This window comes from Eptesicus fuscus, chromosome 18 (assembly GCF_027574615.1).
Source record: "Eptesicus fuscus isolate TK198812 chromosome 18, DD_ASM_mEF_20220401, whole genome shotgun sequence".
Classification (NCBI taxonomy): Eukaryota; Metazoa; Chordata; class Mammalia; order Chiroptera; family Vespertilionidae; genus Eptesicus; species Eptesicus fuscus.
The window spans coordinates 27,220,065-27,235,892 of record NC_072490.1 but is presented as its reverse complement, the minus strand read 5'-3'; the positions used below and the strand labels follow the sequence as shown (position 1 = coordinate 27,235,892).

Sequence of the window (15,828 nt, the reverse complement as noted above, 5' to 3'; positions counted from 1 at the left end):
TTGCGTCCTGTACACCATCCCTATTTGCAGTACATGTTCAAGGTTAACGATCATTGTTTTTAATTCGACATCCATTCCATGTTATTCCATTTGATGACGGCTGTAAAAACCCTTTCTTAACACACAAAGGTTACAGAGGCAGCCCGAGGTAATGTAAAAGTAGTCCTATGTGTTTCTCCATTTTTCTTTTTATCTAATCAGAGATTTCCCCACCTTGCTTTCTCCCGCCTCCTTGATCTACCATCAGTGGATTTCATGGAATCCTCCTTATTTCCCTCCTCTGGTCCAAATGCATAAAAAGAACTGCAACACTGCCATTTTCCATAGTATTTCCTCAGTCCGTTGAGATCTTGCTTTTGGGGATGTCCTCAGTTTGGCTCAAATAAACTCATATATATATATATTTTTTTTCTATAAGCTTGGACATTCTTATGTCAACAGTAAGAAAGTAGGGTTTGTATCGTAGCTCTGCTACTTGGGTCAGTTACTTAACCTCCCTGTGCCTCAGTTTCTTCCTCTATAAAATGAATAAAACCACAGTCCGACGTCGTATTGAGAAGATTATATGAGAAAACACCTATCAAGTACTTAGCTCACTGCCTGGCACGTGGAAAGGGCTCACTCAATGCTTTGCCGACGCTGCTTTCACCGCACACCCCTTTCTGCCCGGGGAAGGTGGTCTTTCCATCCATTGCCTCCCACCTGCACCCCAGCCAACCGCCACATTAGATTGTGAGTACAACTTCTCAGTCACCCCTCTATCCTCTCTGGCATGGCTTTTTATACCCAGCACATGCTCGACTACACTTATTGAAGGTCTACGACATGTGCCAGGCACACGCTGGAGACCAAAGAAGAGGAAGATGCCCAGCTGGTGTGGCTCAGTGGTTGAGCATCGACCAAGGAACCAGGAGGTCACGGTTTGATTACTGGTCAGGGTACATGCCCGGGTTGTGGGCTCGATTCCCAGTGTGGGGCCTGCAGGAGGCAGCCGATCGATGATTCTCTCTCATCATTGATGTTTCTATCTCTCTCCCCCGCTCCCTTCCTCTCTGAAATCAATAAAAATATACATATTTAAAAAAGAATAGAACTATCATATCTTCTAGCTATTTTACTTCAGGGTATTTATCTAAAGAATATGAAAACACTAATTCGAAAAGCTATGTGCACCCTCACGTTCCCTGCAGCATTATTTACAATGGCCAAGATGAGGAAGCAGCCTAAGTGTTTATCTGTGGGTGAATCGATACAGAATGGAATATGAACCAGCCCTAGGAAAGAACGAATTCTTGCCATTTTCAACAACATGGATAGACCTTGAGGGCATGATGCTAAGTGAAATAAGTCAGATGGAGAAAGACAAATACCAGATGACTTCACTTATATGTAAAAATCTAAAAAAAAAAAAAAAAAACCAACCAAAAAAACAAACAAATAAAATTAATCCCATAGATACAGAAAACGGGTTGTTGGTTATCAGAAGGGAAGAGGGTTTGAGGGGTGGGCGATATGAGTGAAAGGGTCAACTGTGTGGTGACGGATAGTAACTGGACTTTTGGTGGTGATCACGGTGTACAGATGTCGAATTATAATATTGATTATACATCTGAAACTTATGTAATGTTATATACCAATTTTATCTCAATTAAAAAAATAAAAGGACTTGGCAGATCAGTGGTAGGAAGTGCTGATGGCATCCACCTCTATCCCTCAGGCCTTACCATGTTAGTCCTCCCAGCTTCCTGTTGCTGTGGGCTCTGCACCTCTGCCTGAGGGTTTTCTCCGAAGACGGGAGGGTCCCTCTGCTAGCGCACGGCAGAGGCCTGATGGAGCTGGTGCTAGTACCCCACTTCCTCGCCTTCCCCTCTCCTGTATTCTGTTCTGCTCCCCAGAACCCCCGTGGGGTATGTTCCAGGCTCCCATAGTGGTAGCTGGTTGGATAACATACTCTTTGCTGAGTCCCTTCTCTGCTTCCCCTTCTCCTGGTATTTTGGCACTCTCCCCTCCCCCGCTCCAATGTCCAAGTCAACTACCTCCACTTCTCCACTTCAATATTTGTCTCAGGATCGGTTTCTGGGGGCACCTAAACAAAGACATACATTCATCACGTCCATGAATTTTCAGCCTCCCCGGCTGTAAGGGAATTAAACACACGTTTGTCTTCTCTCTGCAAAAGGTTTCAAAAGCCGTGCGTGCTAAGCTATTTCACATTTACGCTTTGCGGCCAAGACACGGACAAGAGGTGCTCGGGATGGGCTGATGTCAGCCCCCAGGGCCTGACTGCAGCTGACAAAACTATTTACTGGAGGACTTCTGGCTGTCAGTTCTGATCTCTGTTGACGGTCAGAGGAATTCACTCCTTCTGCAAATATTTTCAGAGCTCGGCCTCTCTGCAAGGGGCCCAGGCAGCATCGGCCACACGTACACAAGCGTGGTGTGTGTTCTCTGAGATGTGGCTTTCAGATTACTCGATTAAAACAATGCGGATGAGTCAGTTCAGAATTAACGTTTGGATTACTGTTGGGCTGGTGATGATTCTCAAGAGGGTGAGGGGTGGATAATAATGACCAAGTTTTTTCTTTTTCTTTTCCACACTAGGCAGGATACATTCCTGTTCATTACAGTGCTCCCCCCACCCACTCCTTCCTCAAAAGAAATAAACACTACAGCGCTGTGTACACCCCAGGAGTGTTGGGACAGAAGGAAGGCTGCAAACGGCTGGGCCACCGAGGTTTAGCTTTGGGGGCAGAGCCAGGGAGAAATAACAGCCTTAGGCAGAGAAAAGGTCCCTGGATGGAGAGCTGGGAGAACTAAATGAAGCCACACACACCCACCGAGTGCCCCTGCTCTCCCTGGGTCTCCGTTTCCCCACCTCTAAAGCGAGGGAGTGGAAATGGACGGTTTCTAGGGTCATTAATTATAAATATTCATGACTCTCCTAAAGAAGAAGGAATGGACCCCAATCACATCTACGGTTGGGTTTTGCTTCCCCTCTGTGTTGTTCACCTCTCACCAGGTTGGGGTGGGGGCTGCATTTTGTGGGGTTACCAGGCACTATTTGCCATAAAAGTGTTTGTTGTGACCTGGCCAAGGAACTAAAGGTTAGAAAGAGAGAAGCTGTTGAAAAGGGGATGGGGGGCGGGGGGAGCGGGGAAATGGAAGGTGTTTTCTGGGCTGGAGAACATTGAAGGCTCCAGAATTGGTGAAGACCCTGCTGGGAATGTTCCTATTGGTCCTTGGGGCAGGGGAGTGAAGGGGGCAGGAGAAGACAGAAAATAAAAGGTCCTCCTGGTTTGCTTTTGGTGGGTTTTATATATTTTATGTTTCTCAACCCTGGCTGTGCATTAAATCGCCCAGCTTACAGAACTACAAAGCCCTGGCTGGGTAGCTCAGTTGGTTGGAGCATCGTCCCAAAGTACCAACGTGTGGGTTCGATCTCTGGTCTAGGTACACACAGGAATTAACTAGTGAGTGCGTGCCTGGGTGGAACAACAAATTGCTCTCTCTCTCTTTTCCTCCTTCTCAAAAGAGAGAGAGAGAGAGAGAGAGAGAGAGAGAGAGAGAGAGAGAGAGAGAGAGATTGAGAGAGAGAGAGAGAGAGAGAGAGAGAACCACAAAGTCCCTCTTCTCCTTCTGATTTACTTGGTCCTGAATGGGGCCTGGGCATGGGCCCTTTTGAAAATGCTCTGACATAGTTCTGTGCAGTCGGGGCTGAGAAGCGCTCCATGGCAACCCAGGACGCAGGAGCAGCCCTCTCACCTTATCTCACATAGCTGCCTTAGTTTTCACACTTCCTTCGTGCTGTCCTCCCTCTTCTGCCCTTTCCATCCTCTGCCTCAAAATCCCAGTCATACATGGGTAGGGGATGGAGAAGGAAGAAACCCTGTGCATTCTATTTCTGGTTAATTCCTTTATTATTTATGAAGTTTAATAAAAATCATTTTCTTCCACGAATAGAAAGAATTCATACTACTTAAGAAAAACTCAAGAAATACTCAAAAGCAAGAAAAACGTTTCAAAGTACTCAAAAGGTCCATTACTCAAAGACAGCCACCACTAGCACCATGAATATTATAGTGGTTTCCTTCTAATCATTCCGTGAGGCCTGGTTTCTTTGTTTGAATGCTTTACCCTACTGTATACACCAGGGTTGGCACACTGTAGCCCGCAGGCCAAATCCAGCCCATCTCCTGTTTCTGTAAATAAAGTTTTATTGGCACACAGCCACACTCACTGGTTACTTATTGTCTCCAGCAGCTTTCACATCACAGTGGCAGAGCTGAATATTGCCACAGAGACCATTTGGCCCAGAAACCTAATTATTTACTACCTTGTTCTTTGCAGAAAATGTTTTTGGCCTTGGTATGCACCACTCTGCACGCTCATGCTTACTGCATGCGCACTTCCCAGGCTGTTAGAAATGCTTCACAAATATCATTTCCCATAACTGTCTGATATGTCATTGCACGGTTGGTCTTTATCCTATTATTAAACATTTATGTGTTATTTCCCCAAACATTTTCACTCTTGTAATGAATGCATCAGTGAGTATACTTGGATGTACACTTTACTTGTATTTTCAATGACATCTTTAGGATCGTGTCCAGATTATTCAACTGGTAGGTAGGGGCATTGTAAGACCCTTGATACATAGCACCAAATTCCTTATGCAAACGGGTCATAGAAGTGCTTCCTGAAATATAGGTGAAAACCTCCTTCTCTACACACTTGTCAGAACTATTATTATTATTAGAGGCCCGGTGCACGAATTTGTGCATGGGTGGGGTCCAGCTGGCCCAGCCCCGATCATCTCGATTGGGGGCTAGGCTGGCTGGAGGGAGGGGCCATGGCCTCATCCCCTGGTCGAACTCCCGGTCGAACTCCTGGTTGAGGGGACAATTTGCATATTAGTCTTTTATCATATAGGACAGTGGTCGGTAAACTGCGGCTCGCGAGCCACATGTGGCTCTTTGGCCCCTTGAGTTTTTAGCAAAGGCCAGCTTAGGAGTACCCTAATTAAGTTAATAACTATGTGCCTACCTATATAGTTTAAGTTTAAAAAATTTGGCTCTCAAAAGAAATTTCAATCGTTGTCCTGTTGATATCTGGCTCTGTTGACTAATGAGTTTGCCGACCACTGATATAGGATTATTACCATTTTAAACATTTTCTGTTTTTAGACAGGCAAACAAAAAACTGTTATCTTAGTACGCATTTCATGTATGCCCACTGGGACCGAGACAGCTGCACTTCTTCCTTCGCACGTTGACCGCGTTCCCTCTTTGCTTGGCCTCCTTCTGCACAGGGCAGAGTGGAGGGTGCGGGCCCCACCGCTCACCTTGGCTTGGAGCAAGGCTCCTGCTTCCATCCGGTTCTTTTCGACATCTCTCTCCCAGTGAATTCTGATCGTCTCAAGGACGTCGTCCAGCCCAGCGCCCAGGGGGACGTCCACTTGTTCCAGCTCAGACACTGCCAGCTGCTTATACAGCGCTTTCACATCCTGAAAATGACAGTGCACTCAGGTGAGTTCCACGGGGGAAAGAAGACATGGCATTGTCGTCAGCAGAAGCCCCGTTCTGTAGGCAACACTTTTTTCTTTTTAATATATTTTTAAATTGATTTTAGAGAGAGAGGAAGGGAGAGGGAGAGAGAGAGAGAGAAACATCAATGTGAGAGAGAGTCATTGATTGGCTGCCTCTGGGTGCATTCCGACCAGGAATCAAACCTGCAACTCGGGCATGTGCCCTGACTGGGAATTGAACCGGCGACCTTTCCGTGGACGGGGTGATGCTCAACCAACTGAGCCACACCGGCCAGGCTGTGGGCAACACTTTGCTTCTCCTTCCGCTAAAGCCAAACGTGGGGCTTCCCAGCCCCTGGCAGAGTCCCCGATCCTCTTCCCAGCACAGGGGCTGTGTTCTCTTTCCCCAGGATGCATTTCTCAGCTGGTTTCACAAGCCCGGGCCCAAGCAAAACTCCAAATAACTAGCTAAGTAACGACACAGAGTAGGCAAGAACAGCAAGATGAAACTTAGGCATTTCATAAAGTCAGAGTAAGCTGAAAGAGCTCTGAGGATAACTGTGGAGTCTCTTACTGCTGGGGAGTGTGGAAAACTCCAGCGCCAAGAGCAGGAGGAAGTGGGCCTGGATCCTGGTTTGCCTAAGGTCGGACAGAAGAGGGAGCTTCCTGACATGAGACTGTTACGTGAGTTTTGACCTTTTCAACTGCAAGCACTTTAGGCCTCGGATCAGACAGTGGCACGAGGCAGGTGGTCTAGAATCAGTGTGGGGCTGGAGCACGTTGCCGTGGGAGGTCCCCTCTGTCCTGTCACTCAGGGATCTGACTTAATTCCACCAGTGAGTGTGTGCAAACCACAGCCTGGCTCAGAGCTATTCTGTTTGTCCTGTAGAGTGAAGACAAAGTTCTGAAGCTGAACACCTTGAGGTATGGAATATGCCCTCAATTCAACACTCGTGTCATCCCTCGCTTGTACTTGGACCTGCTGCCTCCCCCAGTTCTCAGAGCAACCTGGCTCTGAAGCCTTTTGGGTATGAGACATCTTGCTAGCCTGAACCCTACATTGGGACTGTAAGCATTTTACCAGCCTTGGGCAAGAGACATGGAGAGGCCCAGGTGAGCTACCATCACCTATGTTTTTATTATTATTATTATTATTAATATTTTTATTGATTTTTAGAGAGAGAGAGAGGAAGGGAGAGGGAGAGAAAGAGAGAAACATTGATGTGAGAGCGGAACATTGATTAGCTGCCTCCTGTACCCCCTCCTCTTGGGTGCGCCCCCTCTCCCCCCCGCACTGGGGGTCGAGCCCGCAACCCCTGCATGTGCCCTGACCAGAATTGAACCAGCAACCTTTTGGTGCATGGGACGATGCCTAACCCACTGAGCACACCAGCCAGGGCCCATCACCTGTGCTTTGAAGCTTGGCCAGACAGGTGAGTATAGCCAACCCAGCGTCAGCCCAGCCCCACCTACCTCTTCATAGCTCCTTGACAGAAAGCCAAGCTCTTCTTTCAGGCTTTCTATTTGACTTTCCAGGTCCATTGTTGTCAAATTAGCTTCGTCGATGACTTTATAGAGAGAGTTAATTTCCTCTTCCGCTGCCTTTCGAAATGGCTGCTCATTTTCATATCTGCAGATAAAGGAACTTAATCAGCATAGCTAGGCGACTGAGAGGAGAAAATAATCTATATATATAAAAGGCTAAGAGTCCGTCCGACCAGTAGCTATGATGTGCACTGACCACTGGGGGCAGGTGCTAAATGCAGGAGCTGCTGTGACGCGCACTGGCCATTTAAAAATAAATGGCACCATGGATCTGGTGCTGACAAACCAACACTTGGCTTCCCCCAAGTGGGACACAGCCCCCCCCCCCGCCCCCCCCTCCCCCCCAGTGACAGCCCATCAAATCACAGCCAAAGCTGCCAAGACCCACAGCCCAGCCCAACCTGAAATGGTCACTGTGGGCGCTGGGTAATGACATCACGTAGCAACGCCTGGCTTCCTCTCCCTAGCAGCTAGCCTTCTTGGAATTTCTTCACCCCAGAAACCTGACTTGCTTTATAGCCAGGTGCAAACATTTTACAGTTTAACCAAATGATTGTGAAGTGTTTTCCCATGCCTCATCTCATTTGATCCTCACAGAAGTCCTTGAGTAGATAGGAGACTAGGTGGAATCCTCTTTTCTTTTCATTAGCTGGAAAATGGAGATTTGGAAAGTTTAGAAATTTGACCTGACTGAAAAGAAGTAAGAAATGGTGGACCTTGAAAATGACTTCAGATTTTCTTACTGCGTAGAATATAGTCAAACACTGCTACAGTTAAATATTTTACCCTTTGTTCTTCCTGTGTGATCTACAATAATAATCTGCTTTGTGTTGATATTTACTGCTGTGCTACTGACAATTACTTGAAAGACAAGTTGGAGTGCTTCATTGGGCTGGAAAAAGTTTAGCTAAATCAGAAAGCAGGTCTAATTAAGCAAATTTATCCTATATAAGAAAAGGCTAATATGCAAATTGACCAAATGGCGGAACAACTAGTTGCTATGACACACACTGACCACCAGGGGGTAGACCACTCAATGAAGGAACTGCCCCCTGATGGTCAGTGCACTCCCACAGGGGGAGTACCGCTCAGCCAGAAGCCGGGCTCACGGCTGGCGAGTACAGCAGAGGTGGTGGGAACCTCTCCTGCCTCTGTGGCAGTGCTAACCATTAGTCGGACATCCCCTGGGGGTCCCAGACTATGAGAGGGTGCAGGCCAGGCTGAAGGATCCCCCGAGTGCATAAATTTTGTGCACCGGGCCTCTAGTTCTATATATAAAAGGCTAAGTTAACTCACGCATGTGTGATACATATAAAGCTCTTGCTGATGCCAGTCGCACGTGTGTGTTTCTATCTGTCATTGTTGATTGTGAATTTGGTTGACACTTCTATTATAGAGAAAGGACGAATAGCAATATTAAAATATTTCTTCTAATTAATTTCCTTTCAATGTGCACAATCCCTGCACCGGGCCACTAGTCAGATTATGAATGTCACCAACAGGCCAATTGTGTGCTAGTTTACAATGAGTGTTAGATAATCACTTTTCCAGCAGCTTCAAGGACATGGTGAATGCCATTGTTGCATGTTGATTTGTTAAAATGAGAGTAACTCTTGTCAACTTCTGATAACCTGGCTTAACGCAGGGCCAGCCTCAAGGGGCACTGGAAGCATGGACCTCTAGGGTGAGCTTCAGGAGTTCAGGGGTCAGGCCCTGTCATCATTATTCTGATTTGTCACCTTTCCACCTGAGGATCCTTTAGCAACTGTTACCGAGAATCTGCCAAGTACCGAGCTATGTACCAATGCCCCCAAAATGAAGAATGTGGTTTCTATCTCCAAAGAGCCCACGTGGAGTTTCAGGACCATGGCTGCCAACTCAAAGCCTCCAGGGGCCAAGTGGCCTGTGTAGGTGAGGGACCAGGGCCAGGTCTGGGCCTCAGAGGTGACGGTTTGTATTTTACCTAAAGAGGTGCTGCTGCTCAGCTCCTTCCGCTACTGCTGAGTGGGAAGGGTACGGAATGGGAAAGCTGGATTTAGACGTGAAATATCCAGAGTTGGCAAACTCACAACTTACTCAATAACACACGCGCTCACACAGGTGCACGCGCGCACACGCACTCTCGTGAGTCTGAAACCGCCCACTCTGAGCTCTTTCCATCTCTGGTTTACACAGGGCCTTCTTTCTAAAAGCTACCCAGCAGTCTTTGCCAATGTCTCCCCGTGTCACTCCTTTCCTTCCCTGGCCTTCTCCCCAGCTGTGCCACTCAGCCCACGTTCACAGCTTACCTTAACCCACTCACGGAAAGGAGAAATCTCACACTCCTCATTCCAGAAAGCGTCTTAGTGTCTTAGAATTTTAAAGGGACTTTAGCATTCAACTATTCAAACTCCTACCCAGTGACAGTCCCTTGATAGCATTCGTGATAAGTGATCACGTAGCCTCTGCTTGAATACCTCCAGTGACAGGCAACTCATCCCCACTCAAGGCCACCCTTCCATTTTTGGACAGCTCTACTCATTGTAAATTGTTCCCCCTAAGAGCTTAAATCTCCATTCTTATACGAATCTGCAAAGTACCGGGTTCCACCCTTCGGAACAACCAAAACCAGTCTAATCCTTCCTTCTGGCAGTCCCACACATACTTAGAGGCTGTCTCTTCTGTTACTCTCTCATTTCCCCTCCCCACCGCCCACCTCTCCAAGCCTTTTGTTCCTCAGGTTATACCTTCCCAGTTCCTTCCTCCATTCTTTTTTTTTTTTAAAAATATATTTTATTGATTTTTTTACAGAGAGGAAGGGAGAGGAATAGAGAGTTAGAATCATTGATGAGAGAGGAACATCGATCAGCTGCCTCCTGCACACCTCCTACTGGGGATGTGCCCACAACCAAGGTACATGCCCTTGGTCAGAATCGAACCTGGGACCCTTCAGTCTGCAGGCCGACGCTCTGTCCACTGAGCCAAACCGGTTAGGACCCTTCCTCCATTCTTGACATAAATTGGTTTCCACATCCCTCATCATCGAGGGCAGGGACTATGACCTTTCTCTCTTTGTATCCTCAGCACCCAGCTCCAGGCTCCAGATATATTTGTGGAATGATTATAAATGCTCTCATTGGTCTTATCCCCTTCTTAAAATGTGATACAGAACGCAAAACTCCAGATATTGCCAGATCAGTTCAGAGTCCCATGGGACTGTCTGTCCCTTTGTTCAATCCCTTTAATGCTCTTCAGCATGGACCCTCAGATTTGCTTTGTGGGTTTTTGTTTGTACGTTTGTTTGTTTGATCTTGACCAGCTGTATTTGCTGTTGACTAATATTGGGTCTCCCCCAAGCATTTTTCTCAAGAGCTGCTTTAAGCCCAACTTCCCAGTCCTCCCTGGGGCACCTGGTATTTGAGCCCCAAAGTAGGAGCTCATATTTGTCCTCTTTCAGTGGCCTTGGGCCATTGTTCCCATGTGTTGGGATCATCTTGAACCCCGATTCTGTCACTCTACTCTTCACCCCCCTCCTGGTTTGTATCTTCTGCCATTTGGCCACACCTGCTTTCATGCACCTTGCAGTTAAAAGAAGTAAATGAGCGAATGCAGGACGGAGCCCTGTGGCCACCAGAGACCTCCCTCAGGGCAGACCTGCATCTTTGAATCCGCACTTGGGAGTTGGGAGACAGTTTCTAAGCATTTTTCTAGTGTTTTATATGTAGGATTAACTTTTCTATCCAAGTGTATTCTTTATGAGGATTGTATTCTTCTTTTGTTTTTGTTAATCGTCACCCGAGGATATTTTCCCATTGAGTTTTAGAGAATGGAAGGGAGCAGGGGGGGGGGGGGGGAGGTCGGGAAGGGGAGATAAAGAGAGAAACATTGATGTGAGAGAGACACACCAGTTGGTTGCCTCCCAACCAGGGCCAGGATTGAGCCTGCAACCAAGTCACATGCCCTTGACTGGGACCCTTCAGTCAGAAGGCCGATGCTCTATTCATCGAGCCAAACCTGCCAGGGTGAAGGATTGTGTTCTATCAACATTTCCTCCTTTTGGGAACAAGCCCTGTCCTTCCAGCGAAATGAAACCCACCCATATGACTGGGCTTGGTCCCTGCTGATCCAAGTTGGAAGAGTCCCCCTTGGGCCTCCGGAGCCCTGCTTTGCTCACCTCTCCAGGAGCCTGGTCCCTCCAGGATATGGTCCACTCGGCAAACTCTCTGAGCCCTTGGGGCCACGTTTGTGTTTACAAGGAGGGTTTGGGCCTGACCATCTTGGCTCTGGATTCTCCCTGGGACTGTTTCCCCACCTCAGCCTTCCATGTGGCTGGAGGAGAATGCTGCAGACTCCGGACAGCATTACCCGAGTCCCCAAGAGTCTGGAGGCATGGGGGGGGGGGGGGCGGTGGGGGCGGGGGCAGAGGGGGGAAGAGGGGGGTAGAGGGGGGCAGAGGGGGGCAGAGGGGGGCAGAACTCCCCTCTGCGGCAAAACATTACCTGTCTTTGAAGGCATCCGCACCCGCCTGGATGTTCTCTGTCTGCAGCATGAGCCGGGCATTTTCCAAGGCAGCCTCGCCCACCTGGAACAGGCACACAACAGGGGAGGCAAGGTCACAGCAACGTTAAGAGAAAAAGGAAGGGAGAGAGAGAGAAACATTGCTGTGGTGGAGAAACATCAATTGGTTGCCTCCTGCATGTGCCCCAATCGGGAATCAAACCTGCAACCAGTTGATGTTCAGGACAGCACTCCAACCAGCTGAGCCAGGCGGCCAGGGCAGGATCTGGGCGTTTTTAAAGAGCTTTAGAGTTGGATTTTTCGAGCAAAGAGATCACTCCCCGGTAGGCTTGTTCACAGCCTTCCTGCTTTACTGTTGGTTAGTACCAACCAGGGGCTTATTCAAGTCTCAAGTGGAGGCTAATTACAGGCTCTCACTTGCCAAAGTGCAGCCGGCTGGCTGGGCTTCTCCATCTCTTTCGCGGGCGGGATCCTGAAATGACCCGCAGCCCACCCTGTCGCCACAGAGGGCCCTTCATGGTTCTCCCGCAGGCGCCCAGCCCAGCAGGGGCTACGTCCTCTCTGGTGTTAGCAGAGGCTCGGCCATCCCAGCGCTGGGAAGGGCCAGGCAGGCAGCGGGGTGAGGGCTGGGCCTTGGCTGAGGCTGAGCATGGGCCGAGGACTGGGATGGGGCCAAGGCCAAGAGCAAAGCTTGGAGCCTGCAGTGGAACAGGCAGCATCTTTGTTTCTACCTGGGTAAGGAAAGGAAGAGGAAAGGGAAGTGCCTGGCCCATGGCCTGGTGGAACTGGCTGGGACCGGCTTGTGAGAGCAGATAGTAAATATCCCAGGAGTTTTGTGAGCTGGTTGTTAAACACAGCCGTCATGAAAATTTTAATTATGTGAACTTACAACTAAGTACATTATTTCAAAAACACAGGTGATAAATACGCAAAATGCAAAGGTCATGAAAACTCACCGCTTCCTAATTATTTTACTATGTGTTACTGTCCTCTCTGCATATATAAGGGTGTGCTCAACCCTTCATTCAGTGACAGCATGTTGTTAGCTTGATATCAGCCGTGGTGGGAATATTTACATCAGGGCAATTGGCAAACCTGTTCTATGCCTGGATTGCTGATTGTGAAACACTCACTGACTGAGCCCCACATTCTATTAAATACTTAACATTCACGACTTTGCTAAACGCCCTGGCACCGCTCTGATGTGGATTTTCAGCACACCCATCTTATAGATAAGGACGCTGAGGCTCCGAGAGCTTAAGTAAGTGGCCCCAAATCACATGGCTGGAGCGTGGCAGGGGCAGAATGCCGAACCAGGTCAATGTGACTTGATAGCGTGCATATTTGTCGTCAGCTTTGGAAACTGAAAGGCACATCAGAATCAAGAGAGACTGCTGTGGAGGATTGTTTTCTGTCTTCCTCCTGTGACATAGAGCAGCCAGGACTACAGGTTCCTATCTGGGCTACATCATGAAGATAAAGACGTATCTTCCCTGTTGGGTATGAAAATGCTGACCAAATCAAACCAAACCAAACCACAGCACAGGGCCAGGCTGGCAGCCTGCACATGGGGTCTGGGAAGGCTAGCAGAGGAGGCCCTCTCCTCCTCCTCCTCCCCCTCCTTCTGCCCAATATAGAGCCAGAAATCCTACCCTCAAGGCGACATGACGTAATGCCAGGTCTCCTGTTAAAACCAGACACTTAGCCACGGCAGCAATAGTGTGAATTGCAGTGTGAGATTAGGTCGTCTTGGGCCTATCTCCTCAGCAGCATTTTTATTTTTATTTTATTTTATTTATTTATTTATTTATTTATTTGAGAGAGAGAGAGAGAGACATCGATTTGTTGTTCCACTTACTCATGCATTCATTGGTTGATTCTTCTATGTGCCCTGACCCCCCAGCAACCTTGGTGTATCTGGATGATGCTCCAACCAATTGAGCTATTCAGCAGTCTTTACTAGTAAAAGAGTCATCAAAGCCTCACTGGAGTGAGAAACAGGAGACTCCTTCAAAGCATAAATGCAGCCGAGGAGAACTGGTGAGGACCAGGAGAATGGGGGTCAGAGGTCATGGTAGGCTCCCATTTGTTCTGAGAGGGATGGTGCGGGAAGGGGACAGGGCAGGCTGACCGCTGGCCTCTGTCAGCTCCAGCTGCTCACCTCCCTGGCGCCGTCTTCCCTGCCCCTCCACGCGGAGGCCTCCTCAGCAGGCCTTGCACCTCTGGTTCTCAAAGTGTGGTCCCCGGACCAGCAGCAGCACCACCTCAAAACTTGTCAGAAGTGCAACTTCTCAGACGCTAACCCTCTGGAAGTGGGGCCCAACAACCTGCTTTAACAAGGTTTCGAGGGGCTTACAAGGTGCACTAGACTCGGAGAACCCCTACTTTGCACCGACCGGCCTCCAGGCCTGCTCATGTCACCTCCCAGGCTGCTCCGGGAAGTCCTCCAGGTCCTCGTCTGCGTGGCTGCCTGTATCTAAACACCTGGTTTTACCACCTCACACCTCTCGCCCTTCCACCTGAGAAACTCACCCCACTTTAAAGCTCATCTCAAACATGGCTGCCTCTGGAGAGCTTTTATTTAAAAAATATTTTTATTGATGTCAGAGAGGAATGGACGGAGAGGGAGATAGAAACATCAATGATGAGAGAGAATCATTGATTAGCTGCCTCCTGCACACCCCACGCTGGGGTTTGAGCCCACAACCTGGGCATATGCCCTGACTGGGAAGCGAACTGTGACTTCCTGGTTCATAGGTCGATGCTCAACCACTGAGCCACACTGGCTGGCCTCGGGGAAGCTTTTTGATTCATCCACCCACTCATTCTCGCCTTCATTTCTTCAGCCCATGACTGTTTGCTGTGAGCCGGGCTCTGTGCTGCTTGGAGGGGCATCAGCAGCTCTTATGAGAGAGGTGGTTAGAAAGGGAGGAAGGCCAGGCCATGGAGCGGAGGCCAGGCCACGGCGGGAAGGCCTTGAGATCCATGGAAAGGAGGCGGGATTTACTCGGAAGCCACGAAAAGGTTCTGAGCAGGCGAGACCCCTGACTCCAGCGGGAAGGGGGGATTGTGAGAGGCAGGAGGCGATGCTCAGGGCCCAGCTAGGGGGCTGCCCGGGAGATGCTGGCGGCGTTGGCCAGGGTGCTTGTAGGGAGGGTGGAGAGAAGCCGACAAGTTTAAGACGCATGTTGGGGATGGGACAGTGTTTGGTGAGGTAGCAGTTGTGGGGAGAGTGAGCAAAGGAGCCGAGAACGGCCCTAGGTTTCTAGCCTGAGCTGCGAGGTGCCTGGTGCTGACTCTTCCTCCCTCCTTGGGCCATTCCTGCATCTGAGCCCCTACCCCAGTGGTCGGCAAACTGCGGCTCGCGAGCCACATGCGGCTCTTTGGCCCCTTGAGTGCGGCTCTTTCACAAAATACCACGGCCTGGGCGAGTCTATTTTGAAGGAGTGGCATTAGAAGAAGTTTAAGTTTAAAAAATTTTGCTCTCAAAAGAAATTTCAATCGTTGTACTGTTGATATTTGGCTCTGTTGACTGATGAGTTTGCCGACCACTGCCCTAATCCCCCACGCCACAGGCCCCACCTTGCACACTCGGTAGACAACGGCAGTCTTCTCTTATTCTCGAGCCCAGCTCTTCCTCTCACCACTTGGGCCAGTCCCTTGGGGAACTCTAAGACTTGCTTTCTTCGTCCATGAAACGAGGATGATGATACGTCCCACCTCCTGGTACTTGGGAGAATCAAACGAGCCACGGCCTGAACAGCACTTGGCTGCCTGCCTGGTGCGCAGTGAGCAGCCCGTGAATGGCAGCCGTTGTTATTATTGTTATTTGTCTTCATACAGAGCAGTTGTCCCACGATTGTCCGCCGGCCTGATGGGTGCGTGCAGCCTGGCACGCACCGGCGGCACCGCGGTTGAATGAAGACTTCTATCTGGCGGCTTGACTTTGTTCTGCGTTCGGTTCTTCCTGTCCACAGTCATTTTGAAAAGTCGCCGGCACTAGGAGGATGAGGATTGTAGCCCTTCGCACTGCCGTCCTCACCTGGATGCAGTTACTAAAATAAAAGGAGCTGGAGGTGGCGGCTGAGAGATTTGACCATCGTGGTGTCAGAAGAGGGCAAGGGCGAGCAGCATTTTAAAAAGTGTCACCCGTTGGGCCCCCGGGTACGAGAATGCTTTAGTTGGAGTTAAAGATATTGGCATCCCAGCAGCGAGAGCTGCGGGCGTGGGGAGGAGGCGGGCAAGACGGGGCTCCTGGGAAA

At 49.1% G+C, this 15,828-nt stretch overlaps 1 protein-coding gene across 1 annotated transcript in view; it reads right to left on the bottom strand.

Annotated features, from left to right (window-relative positions):
• The window catches only part of BFSP2 (beaded filament structural protein 2), a 50,115-nt gene that overhangs the window by 15,518 nt on the left and 18,769 nt on the right, over positions 1 to 15,828 (bottom strand). Inside the window, exons 2-4 of the mRNA XM_054708044.1 lie at positions 11,548 to 11,630; positions 6,998 to 7,154; positions 5,342 to 5,503 (exon numbers count right to left, since the gene is read on the bottom strand). Of these exons, the coding sequence (XP_054564019.1) occupies positions 5,342 to 5,503; positions 6,998 to 7,154; positions 11,548 to 11,630 (402 nt within the window). The remainder of the gene's footprint in view (positions 1 to 5,341; positions 5,504 to 6,997; positions 7,155 to 11,547; positions 11,631 to 15,828) is intronic.